The 19,868-nt window shown below is 36.8% G+C and overlaps 1 protein-coding gene across 3 annotated transcripts; it reads left to right on the top strand.

Moving 5' to 3' along the window:
- Positions 1-8,071: 8,071 nt before the first annotated feature.
- On the top strand, positions 8,072-10,841 carry LOC113044467 (B- and T-lymphocyte attenuator-like). 3 transcript variants are annotated; one of them, XM_026204486.1, is made up of 6 exons: positions 8,072-8,545; positions 9,214-9,540; positions 9,619-9,684; positions 9,807-9,926; positions 10,048-10,076; positions 10,173-10,841. In XM_026204486.1, exons 1-6 carry the CDS (start codon positions 8,461-8,463, stop codon positions 10,467-10,469), a joined length of 924 nt encoding a protein of 307 aa, XP_026060271.1. In that variant the 5' UTR covers positions 8,072-8,460; the 3' UTR covers positions 10,470-10,841. The 3 variants fall into 3 exon arrangements, with proteins under 3 accessions (XP_026060271.1, XP_026060272.1, XP_026060273.1); XM_026204487.1 differs by having other exon boundaries at positions 8,073-8,545; positions 9,643-9,684; XM_026204488.1 differs by lacking the exon at positions 9,619-9,684 and having other exon boundaries at positions 8,073-8,545.
- The last annotated feature ends 9,027 nt before the right edge of the window (positions 10,842-19,868 follow it).

Genomic DNA, 19,868 nt, shown 5'->3' on the forward strand with positions numbered 1-19,868 from the left:
GGGTACTGAGGGTGGAAGAGAGCACTGTTCATTTACTCCCTCCCACCTACAATTCCTGCCAGCACCAAGACTCAAACCGGTGACCTTCTGGTAACTAGTCTGGCTCTCTAACCATTAGGCCACAGCTGCCCCTAAAGGCGTACGATATGCTTTGGAAATAAGGTCTTTTAATTAAATTAGACAGATTGTGAATTAAAGGAAGAATGTATAATTGTATAATATTTTTTAATGTGACCAAACTATACAAGAGTAGGCTCTTCTTTTTCAAAATGCTTTTTAATAGAAAATGGAACACCTCAGGGGAGTGTCTGCAGCCCAATGTTTTTTATATATATATATATATATATATATATATATATATATATATATATATATATATATATATATATATATATATATATATATATATATATAATGATTAATGATATTCTGTGAAATTGGACTGGGAATAGGAGAATCTTTGTATGCTAACGATGGAACGCTATGGTAGAAAGGACCGAATGTTTTATATTTAGCATGTAGTAGCACAGTAGATGTAGTAGAAAGGTGGGCAAGCAAATGGGGTTTTCGATTGTCAGTGTCAAAAACAAAAGTCATTTGTTTTTCAAAAAAAAGAACTCCCATAGTCAGAATTCAACTGCATGGACAAGTATTCGAACAAGTGTCAAATATCAGAATTTTAGGATTATGGATGTATACAAAACTGACCTTCGATTTGAATTATTATTTTATTTTGTGGTCATTTAAAGCTTTGTATAGATATATTCATCATGTCTGTATAAGGAAAATATTAGCTAAGTTTCGGTTAATTTTTTTGAAGCGCTCCTGTTCAATACTGAGATGGCTAGCGCATTCCTTGATCCTTTACAGTTCATAACTATCTATTAATATTCTTACCTGCAAAAATGGCAGCATATTTAATTTGTTTCCACTGATTTCCTGAAGCACACTTCAGCTTCCACTCTCCACAGAAATGATTGGATATGCGTGTAATAGTGCACATTTATCTAGGTTAAATGTTTAAACTAACATTATGATATGCCTTATGTATTTTATCTATATATTTTTTTTTTAAGTTTTACATGCATCATATGCCATTGTCTCATATGATTCTCATAACTTTCGTCATATTGCATTAATATCTGATAACACCAAATCACAAAAAAAAAAAAAATTGCTATACAAAAGAGCACCATGATTAGACTGTTTTTGCACTTCCTGTTTTCATCTTGTTAATGCTATAAATTAATTACAGCAATAAAATAAAATGTAATCATGAGCAAGAACATGAACAACATTACATAAAACCACAAAAATTCCAAAATGACATTTCCCTTACATTCAGCTTCCCTACATTCAGTGCATTCATCTTTGCCAATTGTACATTTATTTATTTGACTAGTGTTATGTGCTGTATTAACAAAAACATAAATGTCATTAATAAAAACACTGACAAGCCATGCAATGTGATGGAGATTTATCAGTACTATAAATCACAGAACCGGCTTTACTGAGAGATGTGCAGTCAAATGTGATTTATTGTGCAGCCCTTGTTTGTAAACCATAAAGTACAAAGTAGATTAGTAAAAATAGGATGACGGGTGTAGTCAGAGATCCACCATTACTGTCTAGTAATGATGTCTAATGCGGGGAATGGTGTGCTGTGATTGGTTAAGGGGATATATCTCATTCTGCAAAAAAGGGAGACTGATTTTGTCACGGTTTGGAAAAAAAGGGGGAAAAAATATGACCTAATAACTCTGTGAATATCGCATTTTGCATAAAATAAAAAATTTACTTTTCAAAATCAACCAGATACAATACATATTTGGGCGGAAACTAATTGTTTTCTAAAATGGTGTTTATCGCTTTTTGGAACCGAACATATATACATCTTCATATATACATCTGTATTACCCAAATAGAGTCTAACAAAACTTTATTTTATTTTATTTTACTACATTTTGGCTAATTTAATCAATTACTCAATTTAATCAATATAATTTTATAGATTTAATTTATCAAAAAAGGTGTATTCATATAAAGAAAATCACTAGTAAATAAGTATTTCTGTGCGGAACATGTAGTGTCAACAACACATGAAAACAGCACATTATCATTAGTATTACAACAACAATATTATAACTACCCGACATTGCCGTAAATTGTTCATCATACTTCAGACGTAAACACATTTCTACACATGTGCAATATAAATCGTGATTCCGGTATGGATTGAGTAGTGACAGCACCCGACTGCACAGTCTGACACAGCTGCCATTCCATCGCGAGAGTTTTTTGGCACCCGTCAGCATGACATCAGAGCAAGCCGGACGTAACTCGGGACACTTTTCTAACCAGCATGCATCTCATGGTGATCGGTTCTGCGCAGATTTTGCTAATATCAAACAAGTCTATTATTACCATCTTACCTTCTGGGTTTTGTGACAGGATACACACACGACAATGGTTTGATGGCAAATAGAAGCACTTCAACACCATCTTCTCCTGTATGCATGTATAAATAATTAACTGCACTTGAAGCTTTCACTGTCCTCGCACCATAAAAACAACAGGGAGAATCTGAGGCAGGGATGGGTGGGAACTTGGGAGGAGGCATAGGAGGAGGATGGATATCCAGGAGGGGGCTGGCAGTCAGAGTCCAGGGAGGAGATGATGGAGGGAGGAGACAGAAGGGACTTGGAGCAGGAGGAGCCCAGCTGGACCCAGGGCACTGCCATAATGTCGACCCACGGGTGGAGCCGACAGAGGGAGTAGCCATGGAAGAGGAATGGCCACTGACTCCAGGGGGCTGACCAATGGTGCAGAGCAAGTGCTGTATAATAATAATAATTATTTAATTTGCTTGGTAACAGCCCGGATTACTTATAATATTAATTGACTGATTTCAATGTAAGAATGTGACTGAAAAGATAATGCACACATTTAGAAAAAAAAAATGCTTTATAAAGGTAAAAAAGCCCATAAAAGGTAAAAGTCAATTTAAAATGATTGGAAAAGATTAATTTCTATCACTGCTGTGAACTGATCACCACACAGAATATGCAGACTATCAAAAACTTTAGGAGTCAGCTGTCCATGGTAGTCCTTAAAGGGGGGGTGAAATGCTCGTTTTCACTCAATATCCTGTTAATCTTAAGTACCTATAGAGTAGTACTGCATCCTTCATGACTCCAAAAAGTCTTTAGTTTTATTATAGTCATAAGAGAAAGACAGTCTGTACCGATTTTTCCCGGAAAAACACGACCGGCTGGAGGTGTGACTTGTGGGCGGAGCTAAAGAATCACGAGCGCCAGTAGGCTTTTGCGTTGAGAGCGTTTGGAAGCTGTGACATTACCGTGAGGGAAAAAAAAAACATCATCCAAAACAAACCATAGCTAACAGTCAGATTCAGCCGTTTATTTATGATCCAGAATCAGATCCCGAGGCTGAAACTGAACGAGAGCAACAGCAGCAACGACTGCGGGGCTCGAACCCGGGTCTCCGATCGGAGGCGGACGCACTAACAAGGAGGCAGAGATATTTTAAGCAGTTTTACTCACCGCCTGCAGTTCCAACACACGATCGTGAACCTTTTTCGTTGGGACTGCATTATCCTTAAGAAATAAACGATGTGCAAATCCGGTGTCAAACTGGGCCTTGTTTGTAAAACAAGCATCTTCGAAATGCAGGGAACAAACAAAAACACTTGCACAACTCCGTTGATGCTCTGTAAAAATAAACTCCATCCACTGGTCCCTTAATGCTGTTTTTTTTTTTTTTTTTTTTGGTAATCTGTGCAGGGTTGTCTTGCCCTGGCAACCAAAAACACACTTCTTTTGTGATATTTCGCGACGCTCTCGCTCTGATCAGTGAACGTCTGTTGTGCTCTCAGTGCTCTGCTATACGGGAGCGCGCGCGCTCTTCCGGCAGACGTGCCCTTAGGACCCATATAAGGAAATTCCGCTCCATCTAACGTCACACAGAGCCATACTCGAAAAAAACTTTCCGAAACTTGTGACATACCGGAAGGAGTATTTTTGGAACAGAAATACTCCTTCAAACATACAACTTAATTTTTGAAACTTTGTCCATGTTTAGCATGGGAATCCAACTCTTTAACAGTGTAAAAAACTCAGTATGCATGAAATAGCATTTCACCCCCCCTTTAAGATATCAGCACAATAACACACTCCGGAAAAAAAAATAGTCTAATTATTGTTAGTGGTAAAATCCAAGAAAATGAATGCTGTGTCATGCATTCCATTAAGGAAATACATTTTAAGATTTTTTTGCCGAGATCTTGTGAGAGGTCACAAAAACATTTCCAAAGTTATAATATAATTATAATTTGATATAAAAAAAAGTGTTGCACGTTTTTTTGGTGCAAAGATAGTGTAGTAGTGGTGATATTTATTTTGTACAACATTTGCAACAGTTTTTATCACTTAATAACAAGCACCATAATTAAATTGTGTCATGTTATAGCGACTACTGAACAGAAATTAGAAGTTGATTTTAAAATACAAAGTATTTAATATAAAAATAAAGCTATATCCAAAGGGTTGCAGTTTTACATCACTAAGTGCATCTCATCAGGTAATGAAAAGTTTGACACACTTGTGGTCTTCATTCTCACTTGAACACTTGGGCCAAATACAGGAAATGCATCATATAAGCAGTCAAGTGGTCAAATGCAAAGACTATAGAGATTATTCTATTAGAGAATTAAATCTCTCTAATAGAATGCCCAGCTCAGCCCTATCATGAGCCTGTAACACAAAAACGTACAAATGGGAGAACAGAGATTTTGACGAGAAGTTCAACTTCCTCTGAGACTGAAAATCAAGGTGAGGAAGTTAAGTTAAATAATATCTCACCATATTTTATAGTAGGCTTCTTCTTCTTCTTCTACTTTTTTTTTTTTTTTTTACAAAAAACATTTTTTGTTTTTTTTTTGGAGCATCTGCATCATTAATACAATAATAGGGTGACCATATGAGCCATTTTCCCAGGATGAGTCCTTGCCAGGATTTTTATATTGCCTAAAATATCCAGATTTTGCCTGTTTATGCTGTGCAGAACGATCATTGTATGACACTCTTAAGCGCTATAGAGAGCAGAGCAGACGGCTCACCATGCATTAAAATCACTCTCTTTGTACTTTGGTGATATATAATGACCGTTGAATGATTAACTTCAACTTCAAGTTGAATGAACGAACAAACACCTAACATGTACGTGTATTTGCATTGCTTTGATCGTTCTCTGTAGATCTCACCTTCTCACATGCCACGATTGGTTGATTATGTACCATGCCTGCATGTTATTGGTCAAACTACTTTGGATTTTTTAGGCAATATGTTCCATGGCATGCTGTCTGATTGCCAGAGGTCGCTTTTCCATTACATTCACTCTCCCAGGTCACTCCCATGTTCCATTTCACTGATTACACTCTCACCTGTAGCCAATCACACACACACTATAAATACGAGGCTCTAGCCACAGTTCAGGTACTGCGTATGGTTTTCGTTTATCCCTGGGTTAGCAATAGCTACATTACAGAGTCATTCCAACATTTCCTAAGTCTCGTCTATTCCTGCTTGTTGCCTGATTCATCCTTGTTCTGAGCCTAGCCTGTTGGCCTCATCCTGCCTGTTCTCTGCCTGCCTTGGACTTAGTCTGTCTTGGATTATCCCTTTGACCCATTGTTTTAGATTTTGTTTGCAACTGAATGTCATCTCAAAGATACATTCCATTCAAGTTACCTACACCAAAAGAAGGTTCAAAATCTGTCCCAGCAGCAATACCCTTTCAGAAATAATGAATACGAATTAATATAAATTAGAATGTACACTTTAGTTACTATTATGCATCCTTTATGATTAAATAAGATACAAAGGTGTACCTTTAAAAACTGACAGATTTTGAACTCAGTTCATGTCAAAAAATATTTTCAGACAATGGGGGAGGTTTTATTTACTGTATAGAACACTAACCTCTAAAAAGTATGTCTATATGAGTTTATATCATTTATATATTTAAAACAATGTAAAGGAAAAATCAAAGTGTTATATATAACCTCTATTAAAAAGTTAATAGTCCTGGGAAATGCTAAATATAAAGGCAGATATGAATATTATTCAGGCAATACAGTTTTATAAACTAAGTATTAAGTATTTATAAACTCGAGTATTTATTCAGTCTGCTTGTTACTGGCATGCAATGTATTCTTCAATCACATTGTGTTAAAACTCAGCTGGTGAAGACAGTGTTGCTCTGAAACCTAGCTCTGAAAAGACTGAGTGAATGAGTAACTTCTGAGTGATGAAGTAACCGCTTGGAAAGCCCAAAACCTAACAAATGGGAGAGACTTAACTTCTCTACTGAAAATAAAATGAGTGTTGAAGATACATATTATTTGCATTTCTTTTAAATAAGCTTGACATGAACATATCACTGAGTAAACTGAAGACATTAAAGAATCAACAGATTTGCATGTTCCATGCAAATATTACTTTGATAAATTTGTTCAAATGAATTTGTTAGAACCATGACTCATCAGTGTCATCATCCTGACACACTGTCTCGGAGCCTCGTGGTTATCCTTTGTAAAATAACTACAGAAAACACATAGCTTTGTCAAAACAGATCAAAACAGATCAAAAAAGCAAATAATCTATAGCAGTAGCAGAGTGAAGGACCCTTAAATCTAGTTCTAGGTGTTTATTTGCATGAATTTAGAATGACTTTGTTTTAAGCAGGATTTGTATAATCAAGGAATCACTGTCTTTGAGAACATGTTTGCATAGTTTCCAGTCTCCATCTAAGCCATAATTTACATCATACAATAATGTGGTTTATTTTTATTGTGATTAGAAAGAACACGAAAGAGTTAAGTGGGATTAAGTTGAGTTTGACAGTCTTACTTACATACGCATGTCATAGCAACAACAACAACAACAACACAAACTCACTGAACTTGACAGTCCTTGAAAACATCAACACAGTGCTATTCACATCTCAGCAACAACAATCACTTGACTTAATCCTAATAAAGCAACCTGCAGGAAGATATTCCGAACAAGAGTCAGTCAGGAGAAGCATAGCAGATGTATATAAAATGTTTAAAATCAAAGGTAAAATAAATGTGATTATTTAAAATTGCTATTATTATAATAAATATATTACATAGCCTACATTAAACATTTTATTCACAAGAAAAGGAGACTTTTTATCAGTGCATACAAACATTCAGACATTCGCGCACTACAAAGTTTTATATTTGTGCAGTGTTTGCGCTATTTTTCTCCAGAAGTTATGCCTGATCAAAATGTCTTGTTACCCGTTAAAGTCAACATGAAATCAGAATTGACATTTCTTTTTTTCTCATTCAAGAAGCTGTGTCACAATAGGAAAGAAAAGACAAACACAAGCTCCATTGCATGCTGACTTTAAAGTAGGGTTGCAAGTTTTTCTCTTAACCTCGTCCCACAAGTGTTTGTCAATGCAGGTGACTGTTGATGTTGCTTGGGCCAGTGTAGCCACCCTGTGGTCATGTATGACCTGACACGTCCAAAGAAAATTTCAGCTACATGTGCAGTATGTGTGTACAATGCAGATGGCAATATTTACATCACATGTACTGTATGTGTACCCTAGTGTACTGGTGAAAAACTAACTTATGTACAATCATATCTCTTTCCAATGTCACTGGAGACATATTGGAGTGATGGTGCAAAATTATTCCTGTTAGTAACATACAAATACTATATAGACATAAAACACATTAATGGCAGGTGTAAATGCCACACATATATCTTCAAGGAGACCTTAAAATGTGTTAATAACAAACTTGGACTGGTAAAAAACAATATTCTCATTCCTGCATCAGTTAAGTAACAGCCATTTAAATTAATAGATATTCTAACAAACTGGCTAATTGTGCAGACCTCCTTGGAGAGAAAAGACAGTTTGCGCTGGTGTTCAGTTATTGTCCACAAGGGGGTGTCACTGATTTCAATGTCTTTCTGTTTCTTCATTCTTTTAAGCATGAATGCTGAACCAACCTGGAGAAGGTTCAGACAACTTGAAACCACTACAAGCACACTAGATGAGGTTTGACACTGTCAATGACGAGAGAAAACAAACCTAAAAGAACAACCATCAAAAACGGACACAAAGACGACTATAACATACAAAGAAATGCTGAGGAACAACACAGGTTGAAAGAATCTATGATCAAAGAAGGGGAAGATAAAAAAGGTACAAGAAAAGAAAAAGCAAGCAGAAATAGTGAGAGACGTCATAGTGGAACTTACAGCTTACAGCACACTTTCACTTCACTCTTGGTCTTTCCAATACACGCATTCGCAGACATACTCGTGACAAACAATGTGCACAGCTCTCATTTTGGACATTAGTTTTTAATCACACGTTGTCTGATAAAAACATTAGATTATGGGCAACTGTGTCTTCCAGATCATCTGTTATCTTGCTGTTTCTCTCCTACTGTTATCGCTTAGTGTCAGTGGCACCAAAAATGGTAAGTATAAAGATCTGTTCTATGATGCCGGTCAGTAATATATTGTTAATTGTGATTTCTAGGGAATATTGTGTTATGTGTATGGTGACTATTTAACCTTTCACCTGACAAACTGTTTTCTGACCTGATATTAATGCCACGGTATATTATCCATAGTAGCTAGTAAATATTTGCTTGGATGACTTAAATTTTTTAATTAATTTTAAATATTGTCTACATCTGAATCATTAATTAATCTTAGATGGTGTAATATAGCTGATCCAGTGGCTTAGTCTTTATACCAATATTAACAAGTAGATTTAATGAATCCTGTCTCCTTCCAATTCTTTAAAAAAATAAAAATAAAAAGAGCTCATGTCATTATACTTACAGACTATGCTTACAGGTTGAGGATGCCTGGTTACAGAATAGTGGATCTGATTCTGATTTACATACGTATATATATTTCTGTTTTTATAAATTTGGCCTAGTACTGTTTATATCAGATATTCTTTGTACTTTCAAAAATCTTATTGAAAATAGGAAGATTTTGCTTCAACTTTTTCATGACTGAATTTGTGATGTGAAAATTACACAGCACAACTGCAGATACCAAACTTACTTAAAATCTCTATAGGCATTTCTTGGTGTACCTAAATTTTTCTAAATGTTTTATATAATTCCTTTAGTGTCTGAGATGAATTGTCATCCAGTGATCAGAGTGCCGCGAAACACAGTGTTTCTAGCTCCTGTTATGAGCGTGTTGAAGATAAACTGTTCTGTATCTCTACATGGATGTCAAAGGAAACCAAGAGTCTCATGGTGCAAACTCTATGGAAATGAGTGTAAACCTTTAAATTATTCAAATTACATCAGAACTGAGTGGAAGAACATCACAGAACAGGAAGGGATGGCTTTCCTGGTTTTTCTGAACATCTCAATGGAGGATACAGGTTTCTACAGATGTAAAGAAGGCGAAATGTCTATAGGCCATGCTATTAATGTGACTGTGACAGGTAAGAGACATCTTTATATTCAATTATAAATTTTAAACATTCACATATTTGGTTAAATGTAAATAATGACATTACTAGGACATTGTATTATATTTTTAATAGATAATAAGGTGAATAAGGTTTCACGCAATCAAAGCAATACAAGTAAGGGCATGACCATTACTGGTAACATTTTGTTTGGAAAAATTAATCTTCATTTGTTGATAAGAACCATAAGTTGATAATGACAACAACCCTTAATTGTCATTTTATTCCTTCAATATTAGGTAATTTAGGTTCAACTGATGATCTAGAGTGGCTCTGGTCTTTTGTGTACATCTGCAGTGGAATAGCAGGGCTGGTGGTGACAGTTATTACTGTAACATTGTTTATCATCAGATGCCAAGGTGAGGGGTTTGGGAGCTTAAACAAAATTGTACTGTTCTACTTATATACGTTACAACACAACTTATTATATTTAGAATAAAACTCTGCTTTTATTTTTCTTTTCCTTGGATGACCCTGTAGGGAGAAAATCAACAAGATTTAAAAATGAGGTATCTTTTTTTGTTCAGTGAAACTATTTATTGTATCTGTTGAAAATAATGGTTTGGTTTTAAAGATTATTTTTTTTTATGTTTTCACTTCCACAGTACATGGAAACACACATTAGTGATCTGCCTCCTCTTCCTCATCCCAATACCCGTTCCCCTTCTGATCAGCTGATCTCTGCTTCATATCGTGGGTGTGAAACTCCAACCATCAGAGGATCATCATCAACTGGAAGAGTTTCAGATGGTAGACACAAAACTGTTGGCACAGAAAGAGGAGAAGAAGAGAATGCTCTGGTTTATGCTTCTTTGAATCACCAGGCTGCTTCAAGAGGGCCGAGAAGAACAGCACAATATGAACCAGAACCTTCAGAATACGCCGCAATTCGGTTCCAGTGATTCAGTTAATCATTTATTGGACAATTTAATAATAATACTGAGAAATGATCAGTTATAAATGGTCGCTTGTTTGCTATTCTTTATTTAGAAATACACTCTATGATGAGCAAGAGTCCAAGCATTTGGAAAACTCTTTTTCTGGGTTGCATAACGCAACTGGTTGCTGATTTCTCAAAGATCTAGCATTCTCAAATGTACACATTTTCTGCCCTACTGAAAAAAAAAGAAGTAATAAAATCAAATAATAAATAATTATTATGGCAATGATGTTGTAACTTGTGGACGATAAGCCCCACAACAAATTACAACAGCTTCTACAATGGATGATCCTATGTCTTTATGTAATATGCTTTTTTATTAAACATAAGTAGTGTTTTTTGGGGTCTGAACTTTTATTTATTGCTTCCATGTGGTTTAGTGGTTCATATAATTTCATTGAGTTCATAAAACAGCTACTAAATGATTTAAGGCTTGGGTAACACTTGGTGTCCTTATTACACGTTACATGTAAGCACGTCCTGATATTGCTGAGTTAAATGTGTTCCTAGGTCAACTGGAACCACATTTTACTAAAAAAAAAGAGAAGTCTTGACCATGTCCCTACACCTAAACCAAACCTTAACCATGAGTGATCCTTAAAATCAGAGGAAATGATAGATGAATGACACTGATGTACAAGCACCTAACAGTGTAAGCGTAAACTTCACAAAATCTATAAACTTGTTCTTCAAATCTGATTGTTTAATCACAATGTTGTTCCAGGGTCAACAAAGATGTTGTCCCAGGAACATGTCTCACTTGGTAAAATGAGGTTCTGCTTATATGTACTTTATATTATAATAACAATTAATTCTGCATAATTACATGCAAGTAACCTTAAACCAAACCGTAATCTTCACCATAAGTTCATGTAGTTAATTAATATTACTCAGGACCTAAATGTATAATTACACTGCAATAAGGACACCTTATAAAGTGTAACCGAGTCTTATTCGCAAAAGGCAAATATTCGGTATGGAAATTCACAGTTATACATTTTATTTTGAATGAATAGCTGTCTATATGTCTCTTCGGATTGATAAGAACATTTGTATGCCATCAATGGAAGTTTTTTTTTTTTTTTTTTTTTTTCAATATCTTTAACATTGCATCGCGAAGAAAATTACCAATTTTAATCATCGTTCTGTTACATAAAAACAGTCATGGAGTTGTTTTATAAACACCTTAGTGACTACAAAAATCTGAACAGCTGTTTGAAAAATCACGCTGAAATTACATGCCAAACACAGTTGTTTAGCGAGGCCTTAAGCCATGAGAATCATTATTCCTTTGTAGATATCATCATAGTACCTTTACAGTAAATTTTGGAATATTGTACTTAATTCCTTTAGAGAGTAATATATATATATATATATATATATATATATATATATATATATATATATATATATATATATATATATATATATATATATATATATATATATATATATATATATATATATATATATATTACTCATAAATGGATTGTAAAGTGTATTGTTATTGTTTTTTTTTTTCTTTCTATTATTTTCTGATTTTCTAAAAGATCACCAGGCATAAGCATGTTCCATTTTTCAAGTTATGATTTGTATAGTATCTACACAGAGTTCAAACTGAGAAGCCCACAAGAGCAAAAGCATGCAAACACATTTCCTGTATGAGCAGGGGGAGAATGCAACTTACCAGATATGATGGTGGGATTCTTTGCCACCCACAATGAAAAATAGTACATACGACCTCCTTAAAGGTCAATGAATATACTCAGTTCTATTTATAATGTACACCCACAATGAAGAGCAGTAGGTATATATGACCTCATACATCAATGAATTACAGATCAATGAGTAACAAACGCCCTTCTATTTATACTGTACACACTGTTAGTTTTTGTGTGCATGTGCGTGTGTGTGTGTGTGTGTGTGTGAATATCTTAAACAGACATCCCATTCCTTATTCAATACTTATGTGCAAGTTTATAATTCAGTGTGCTGCTGTTGTATTTGTGTGTGCGTATGTGTTTGTTGGTGTGTCTAGACTGGTTTCACTTAAGACTGTGACTCATTCCATTGAAGGGACCTTCCACAAATGATTTCCTTATTTAATCTCAACACTTTATTTACCTTGACATGAGTCAGTTAGAGGTTTCTCTTAGAATACGTACTATAAGTACAGTTTCAGAATGTATTTACAAGAGGTTCTTCTCATGGGGGAGCCCTTTGTTTCAAGTTATTTTTTAAATAATAATAGTTCTAATTATAATAAATGTGAATATTTATGTTTGCTGCAGACTCTTGTTCGTAAATCACTAAACTGGTGTAGTATTTAAAAATAATTCAAGCAACCATCATTAATAAATGTTAATATCTTACTTTCCATCATAAATTCACCATAAAACCCCAAGAAAAGACTTTCAATTTATACTTTGAAGTGTGAATTGAATTCACAGTGTATCAGAAAAAAAAAAAAACATCAAACCAAGTGTCATCTGCAAACAAATCATGCTGCAAGGCTTTCTTCACTTTTTTTTGCAATGCCTTTTAACTGCTGTCAAGGTGATTTTATAGCGGATGTATGAAGACGCGTTCACCTAGCAGAGTAACCACAGGTGTAGTTGATCATATTAGCATATACTGTAAACACAAGTTTGACAACCATTTTTGACAACATTTCTTTCTTCATTTTGAACAATAAATAGATTATTTTATGATTTGGTGCAAATGTATAGATGTACAGTATGAATGGATGTGTGTATGCATATAACATAAATAACACTTTTTTTTTAATCCAATGAAATAAAGTATCCATAAAGTTTTGGGAACACTGTATATGACATTTGAGTTATGCTAAGAAAATTATTTACAGTTCTGACAGAATGCAGAAATCTTTTCTCATTTCCCTGGAACAGGTCTTATTTCACATGTTTTCAGTTATCCTGAGAACCATATATGCCAGTTAAGATTTACTTTTGCTTGTCTCTCTTCTGCTTTTCAAAATAACACCGCAACAGGTTATAGAGAATTGAGAATACAAAACACACGAGACCACTTAAAAAAAACAAAAAACAAATCTGAGAGTCTAAGTCTTGAATAATCAATTGCTACATTAATATGTTATGTGAAAGTTATATGTTGAAGGAATAGTTCACCCAAAATGAAAGTTTTTAGAAAATTTACTCACCCTCAGGACATTGAATGTAGATTAGCTTGTTTCTTCATTGCAACATATTTAGAGAAATGTAGCATTACATTACTCGCTCAACAATGGATCCTCTGCAGTCAATTGATGTTGTCAAAATGAGCACAGAAACAGCTGATAAAAACATCACAATAATCCATAATTAGGACCGTTTTAACTTGAAATTGTTGTTTCTGGGTAAAATGCAAGTCATCTATCCATAAAATTACTTTCTCAAGATGTTAGAAATTATTATAATATAGTATTACATTTTGTGTTTTAAAAACGTCAGTGTTAATGTTTCAGAAGTGAAATATGCACACATATTTAGGCCCTATATGTGTCTTAAGATGGCTGTATACTCAGCAGTGTCATGTTTGAGAATGAGTGTTTTATAACAAACCTTTGAACAAAACTGTGAATCCGCTCCTCTGTCTGTACTTCCTCAACACACAACAAACAGCCATTTTTGGGTTATTAAACAGGTCCTCTCTTTCAAAGCAGTTCTGTCTGGTCCTTCCCTGGCTGTGCTGTTTTTAAATCTAGTGGTTATTTTGTGTTTGTGTTGCAAGTTCAGTGAAGCAGGTAGTGATGATTCTCTCCTATATATTAAGCAAAATTAAAAAAAAAAAAAAAAACATAATTTTATAGGCTACTGTTCAATTATCGAACTGATTAAAATTATGTTAGAATACAATAAAATTGACATCAACGAAAAATCATGAGATTTGACAATATTTCATATTGGACTAAAACTTTCTGCATCATAATGTAATTATAATACATCATCATTACGCATTAATTATGCATGGCACACGCAGTTAAAATAGTTTTGCCATTTATGTGCTCTATTGTATTATTGTACATTAGAACATTTTAACTGGCAACAGTGAGACTGTGGAATGTTTTTGCTTGAGTTAACTGCTTATTTAATTTTATTTTCTTTAAAATAAATTTAAGCTTCTGTAATATTGTTGTAAGATTCAGTTACATTACTGTTTGCTTTTTAATTCACCAAAAAGTGTCTAAATGTCTTCTGAAAAAGACCATGACTAGGACTATAATCTAGCATTCATAAAACTAAATAATCAAATTTTAGTATGTCATTTTAGCCTGTATGCACGAAACATCTACAAATAAATTACAAAACATAATCTTTATTTTTGTTGCCTTTGTTGTCTGTTAGACTATTTTAGGCATTTCATATTTCTCTTTGTTGTAATAAGTACATGTCACTGTAGGCATAGTTGTGGGAGTAGCTCATGTCTGTTCTCTTCGATTGGCTATTTTAACAGATTCACACATAAAATATCTAACCTACAAGGTGTTTCAACATCTCCATATATTTATTATCACAATTTATTCACTACTTATCTATGTTAACCCTTAGGGGACTAAGCCCTTTTTGGTCCGTTTTCTCTATTTTTACATTTCGGCTTATAAACCATATGTAATGAGGATGGACCACCATGTATTTGGTATCAATGGATTCAGAAGACCCTAAGCTACCATAAGCATGCATGCAATATGTCTATAAATGAAGTATGAGTGAAAAATTATACAATAATCTAGAGAATTTCAAAGACGAAAATGAGATTTTTGTCATTTATTACTGAAAATCCTACCTCACACAACAATAGTTAAAAGTTTTTGACCCAAAAATATATTTTTCAAACTCTTTGCTTGACAGAAATGGGTTAATGTTCAATCAAATGTGTAAAGATCAATTAAATAATTAACTTTATTTACAAACAGTTCTAGGCGTTTTTTTTATTTTTGGGACTAAGCCCTTTTTGGTCTGTTTTCTCTATTTTTATATTTGGGCTTATAAATCATATGTAAAGGAGATGAAACACCCTGTGTTTGGTATCTATGGATTCAGAAGACCCTAAGCTACCATAAGCATGCATGCAATATGTTTATATAAAGGAAGTATGAGTGAAAAATTTTACAATAAACTAGAGAATTTCAAAAACGAAAATTAGATTTTTGTCATTTATTACTGAAAAACACACAATATAGAACAGTTTTTGAACAAAGAAAATATTTTTTTTTAAACTTTTTGCTTGACAGAAATGTGTTATTATTTAATCAAATGTGTAAAGAACAATTAAATAATTAACTTTAAAAAAAAACAGTCCTAGGCATGCCAGTGAGCAAAGCAAGGCCTCTCCAGGCCTTTCCAGTAATTGTTCCAGAGCTTGTTCTGCCGTAAATCTTTTACTGCTTGCCATTTTGATAAAACAATTCTGTAATAATGCTGTATCTCTCTCGAATTTATCTCTTTGTGCTCGCTAATACTCCGATCGCGTTCTGCTTTCTCAACGTGATGCTGATTCTCCGATCGCTCGAATTTAGCTCTTTGTGCTCGCTAATACTCCGATCGCGTTCTGCTTTCTCCACCCTGATGCTGATTCTCTGAACGCTTATTGATTACATGTCTTTTACTTTAGTCCAGCCAGCTTTTACAAGGCTAGGAGAGTCCTCTGAATCGCTAGAAGACATAACCTTCCTCTGATTGGGTTAGAAAAAGACTCCTCCCAGCGGCAATTTTTCCATTGGCTGTTGCGTGTTGAATCTGCCTAGCACAATCGTTTTCATTGGCCTGTTTACGCAGTGGTATTGCGCAATAAGGGAAGTGTTTAATATACAAACTGGACACCGCTGTTTTCAGCGGAATCTGAGGAAGACGGCAAAAAAACCCGCATCTCTCTAGCATTAATAGTTTTTGAGATAACTACACATTTGTAAAAGTATGCCATTTTGGGCGGTACCGCCTAATCCGTCCCCAGAGGGTTAATACTAATCAGTATTTATGTTATGTTATGTTATGTAATGTTATGTGGCATAGTAAAGTCAGCATTTTCAGATTTTTTTTCAGGGGGCTTAAATCTAAAATCTCACCTAGGGCATCAAACTTCCCAAAATATGACACAACGCAGGCTATTATATATAGAGAGTGACGAGTGTCCCGAGCTCTCATCAGTGCCACCCTGGAAACCAAATATTTTGCGGACAAAATTTGGGAAGAATCACCGACAAGCCAACCCTCCAGAATTGAGTTTGCCAGGTCAACGACCGTCCCTTACATTTTGTTGATTTTCCCCTTTTTCTTCTGTGTTCCCTGCAGCAATGGAGGAATTACTGAAACACCTCACTGAGGTGAGCAACCACCAAAAGTAGATTATGGAGCATATAGCCACCCGCCAAGGAGAATCGGAGGGAGAGATAGCAGCGCTTCACACTTCCACTGCCCAACTTGGCAGTGGAACTCGGGAAGGCTGGCCTCGGTAGGAGTGGGTGAGTGTGCTGGGGAGCGAGTGCCGCCTTTTCTCCAGAGGGTGAACCAGGAGCGACGCATGCCGGAGCGCATCTTGCGATCAGTAAGCAGGCAGACAGTTCCCATCCCACAGAACAAGCCTATGCACAAGGAACCACCCCAGTTGCCAAATCAAGCCTGGATGGCAGGCTGCGCTCTCCACCATGAACCACTGGCAGGGGCACCGCAGATGGAGGTAAAAGTTAATGGATGAACCTTCCTATCCCTGCTGGATTTGGGCAGCACTGTCAGCCTCGTGCAGCCTACAGTGTTGCCCCCGCGTGTGGAGTCCAAGGCTCTCTTGCCCATCACCTGTGTACATGGAGACACGCAACAGGTCCCCACTTGTCATGTCACCCCAAGCACCTGGCCCAACGAATTGGGGATTATGAAGGATGTCCCTGTCCCCATGCTGCTCTAGAGAGTCTGGCCGGGGTTCGACCGGCTGCGCGCAGCCATCACTCAGCCTGACAGCCCCGCCAGGAACCGCCGAGAACAGAAGTCGACCTGAGGGCCTCGCAGACGCCCCACCTTGCTAGCCTCAACCAGTGCCAGAGATGATGAGTCCCCCTCCCACAATGCTAACCTCTATTTTGAAGTGTTGCAACAGGTGACAGGAGGGGGGCATTTGCAAAGGAACAACATGGGATGATCAGTTAAAATATTGCTGGTTAAACGTAAGGGTGATCGAGGGGAAGGAGAACCAGCTGTCGTCTCATCCAGTTCCTTACTTTGCTGTCCAGAATGACCTGCTTTACTGTGTCACGCAGCGAAGTGGGGAGAAAAAAAATCTGTTAGTTGTACCCCGGACAAAGACCGAGACCATGATGGAGTTGGCACACTCCCATCCGATGGGTGGCCACCTAGGGCCGCAAAACACCATACAATGGATCCGTGACCGCTTCCACTGGCCAGGCCTGGATGCTGACGTAAATCAGTTTTGTCAAGCTTGTCCAACCTGCCAACAGACGTCACCACGGACACCTCCCCACAGCCCACTGATCCCCCTGCCTATCATCGAGGTGCCCTTCGAGCATCTAGGGATGGACTTGGTTGGGCCACTGGCAAAGTCTACCCGGGGCCACAAACACATTCTCATGATAGTGAACTATGCCAGTCGCTACCCAGAAGCTGTCCCACTTCGCAAGACCACATCCAAAAGCCATTGCCCAGGAGCTAGTCCTCCTCTGTAGTCGAGTTGGCATTCCCACGGAGATATTGACCGACCAGAGCACCCTGTTCATGTCCCAGCTAATGGCTGACCTCTGTCATCTCCTGAAGGTAAAAAAGCTGAAGACCACGGTTTACCACCCCCAGACTGATGGGCTGGTCGAGCGATTTAACCAGACGTTGAAGCAGATGCTCTGACATGTTGCTGCAGATGCTGCCATATGTCCTCTTTGGCATCAGTGATGTCCCCCAGGTCTCTATTGGTTTCACCCCCTTTGAGCTCTTGAATGAGCTGGATAGCCTGGGCTCGGGGGTCAGGAGCAGAGTTCGTGGGGGTGGCAGCCATGCAGAGGGCAGCGAGCTCTCGTTCCGTTTCACCTTGTGGGGAGGCCATGTGCTCCATGATTTGTTGCTGGCAGATGCTCACCTTGGTGAGGTGCTTCAGCAGATCTTCCATCGTTGGGGAAGGAAGGGCCACCTGGGGATACAGGAAGGGGACTTGAGCAAAACCACCTGGAAAAAAAATTCCGTCAACAAGCCAAGTGAGGTGACAATGGATGTAGTGGGATCCTGGTTGGTAACTTCTTCACTTCAATCCCTTCATTCTCCACCAGTGTGAGGGGGTGAAGAAGTACACGACATCAAGGTGAGTTCCCTGAAGGGTGGATTTTTATTGGTAAATGTGAAGGGAAAGTAGACAGCATGAGGGGTTTCAGGTGCTCAGTGCTCGGCCTTCTTCTCTCTTTCACTCTGTCTCGGTGCGCAGTGCTGTGTGGGTCCGTGAAGTCTGTGTCTGATGAGGGCTGTCACACACTGCTGTCTGGAGGGAAACACAGAGAAATATCAGCCGAGTCTTTTGGAGACATCTCTCACCTCTGTGTTCGTCGGCGCAGTTTATAAAGCCCATCCTTGATGGGCTGCAGGTTTGACCGCTCAGCCCGTAATGACCAGGTGCAGGTGTGCCTGCTCCGTTTCCAGGGCGACACTGATGGGAGCTCGGGACACGCGTCACAATATATATATATATATATATTTTATATTTCGATCTTGACTTTGCACCACAACCCTAAAATAAAGCCGATATGCACCAAAAAGAAAAGAGAGAGAGAGATCACAGCAATTTGTGCATATTTTATATGAGGGGGATAAATCATACGAAATTCATATGACTTCACTCATACGAATTTGTACTTTTCATGACAATTCATACATACACAGTAAAAAACGTTGGCTTGTTTTTTTAACCTAACCGTTGGGTTACACATATTGGGTCAATGTGTTGGGTTATCTTAAAATTTGTTGGGTCATTTTTTTTTCGTCGTTGGGTTAAATATGTTTCCCCTTTCACTCCATTCAAATTTTAACGGTTCAGTCCAGTCAGCCTGCCTGATTATGAAGGGTAAGTATCTGTTAATATAATTGTATGATGTATATAACATTAAGTAATGTGTCTGATACGTTAATTATTATTTTTATATGTTAAAAAAAGTTTGTATTCACTTTAGTCCGTTTTCCCCCAGAGAATCAGATCGATTGTAAATGAATGCTATTCCTGTTTGTTCACCAGCATTAATACATTAAAAGATTAGCTGCAAAAATGTTTAGACAAGTATTACTTAAAGTTAATAAAAATGTCGCACGGACCATTTATCGGATCGGACCAGTGAAATAAGCTGCTCGACAGACAACAGTCA

Source organism: Carassius auratus, chromosome 26 (assembly GCF_003368295.1).
Source record: "Carassius auratus strain Wakin chromosome 26, ASM336829v1, whole genome shotgun sequence".
Classification (NCBI taxonomy): Eukaryota; Metazoa; Chordata; class Actinopteri; order Cypriniformes; family Cyprinidae; genus Carassius; species Carassius auratus.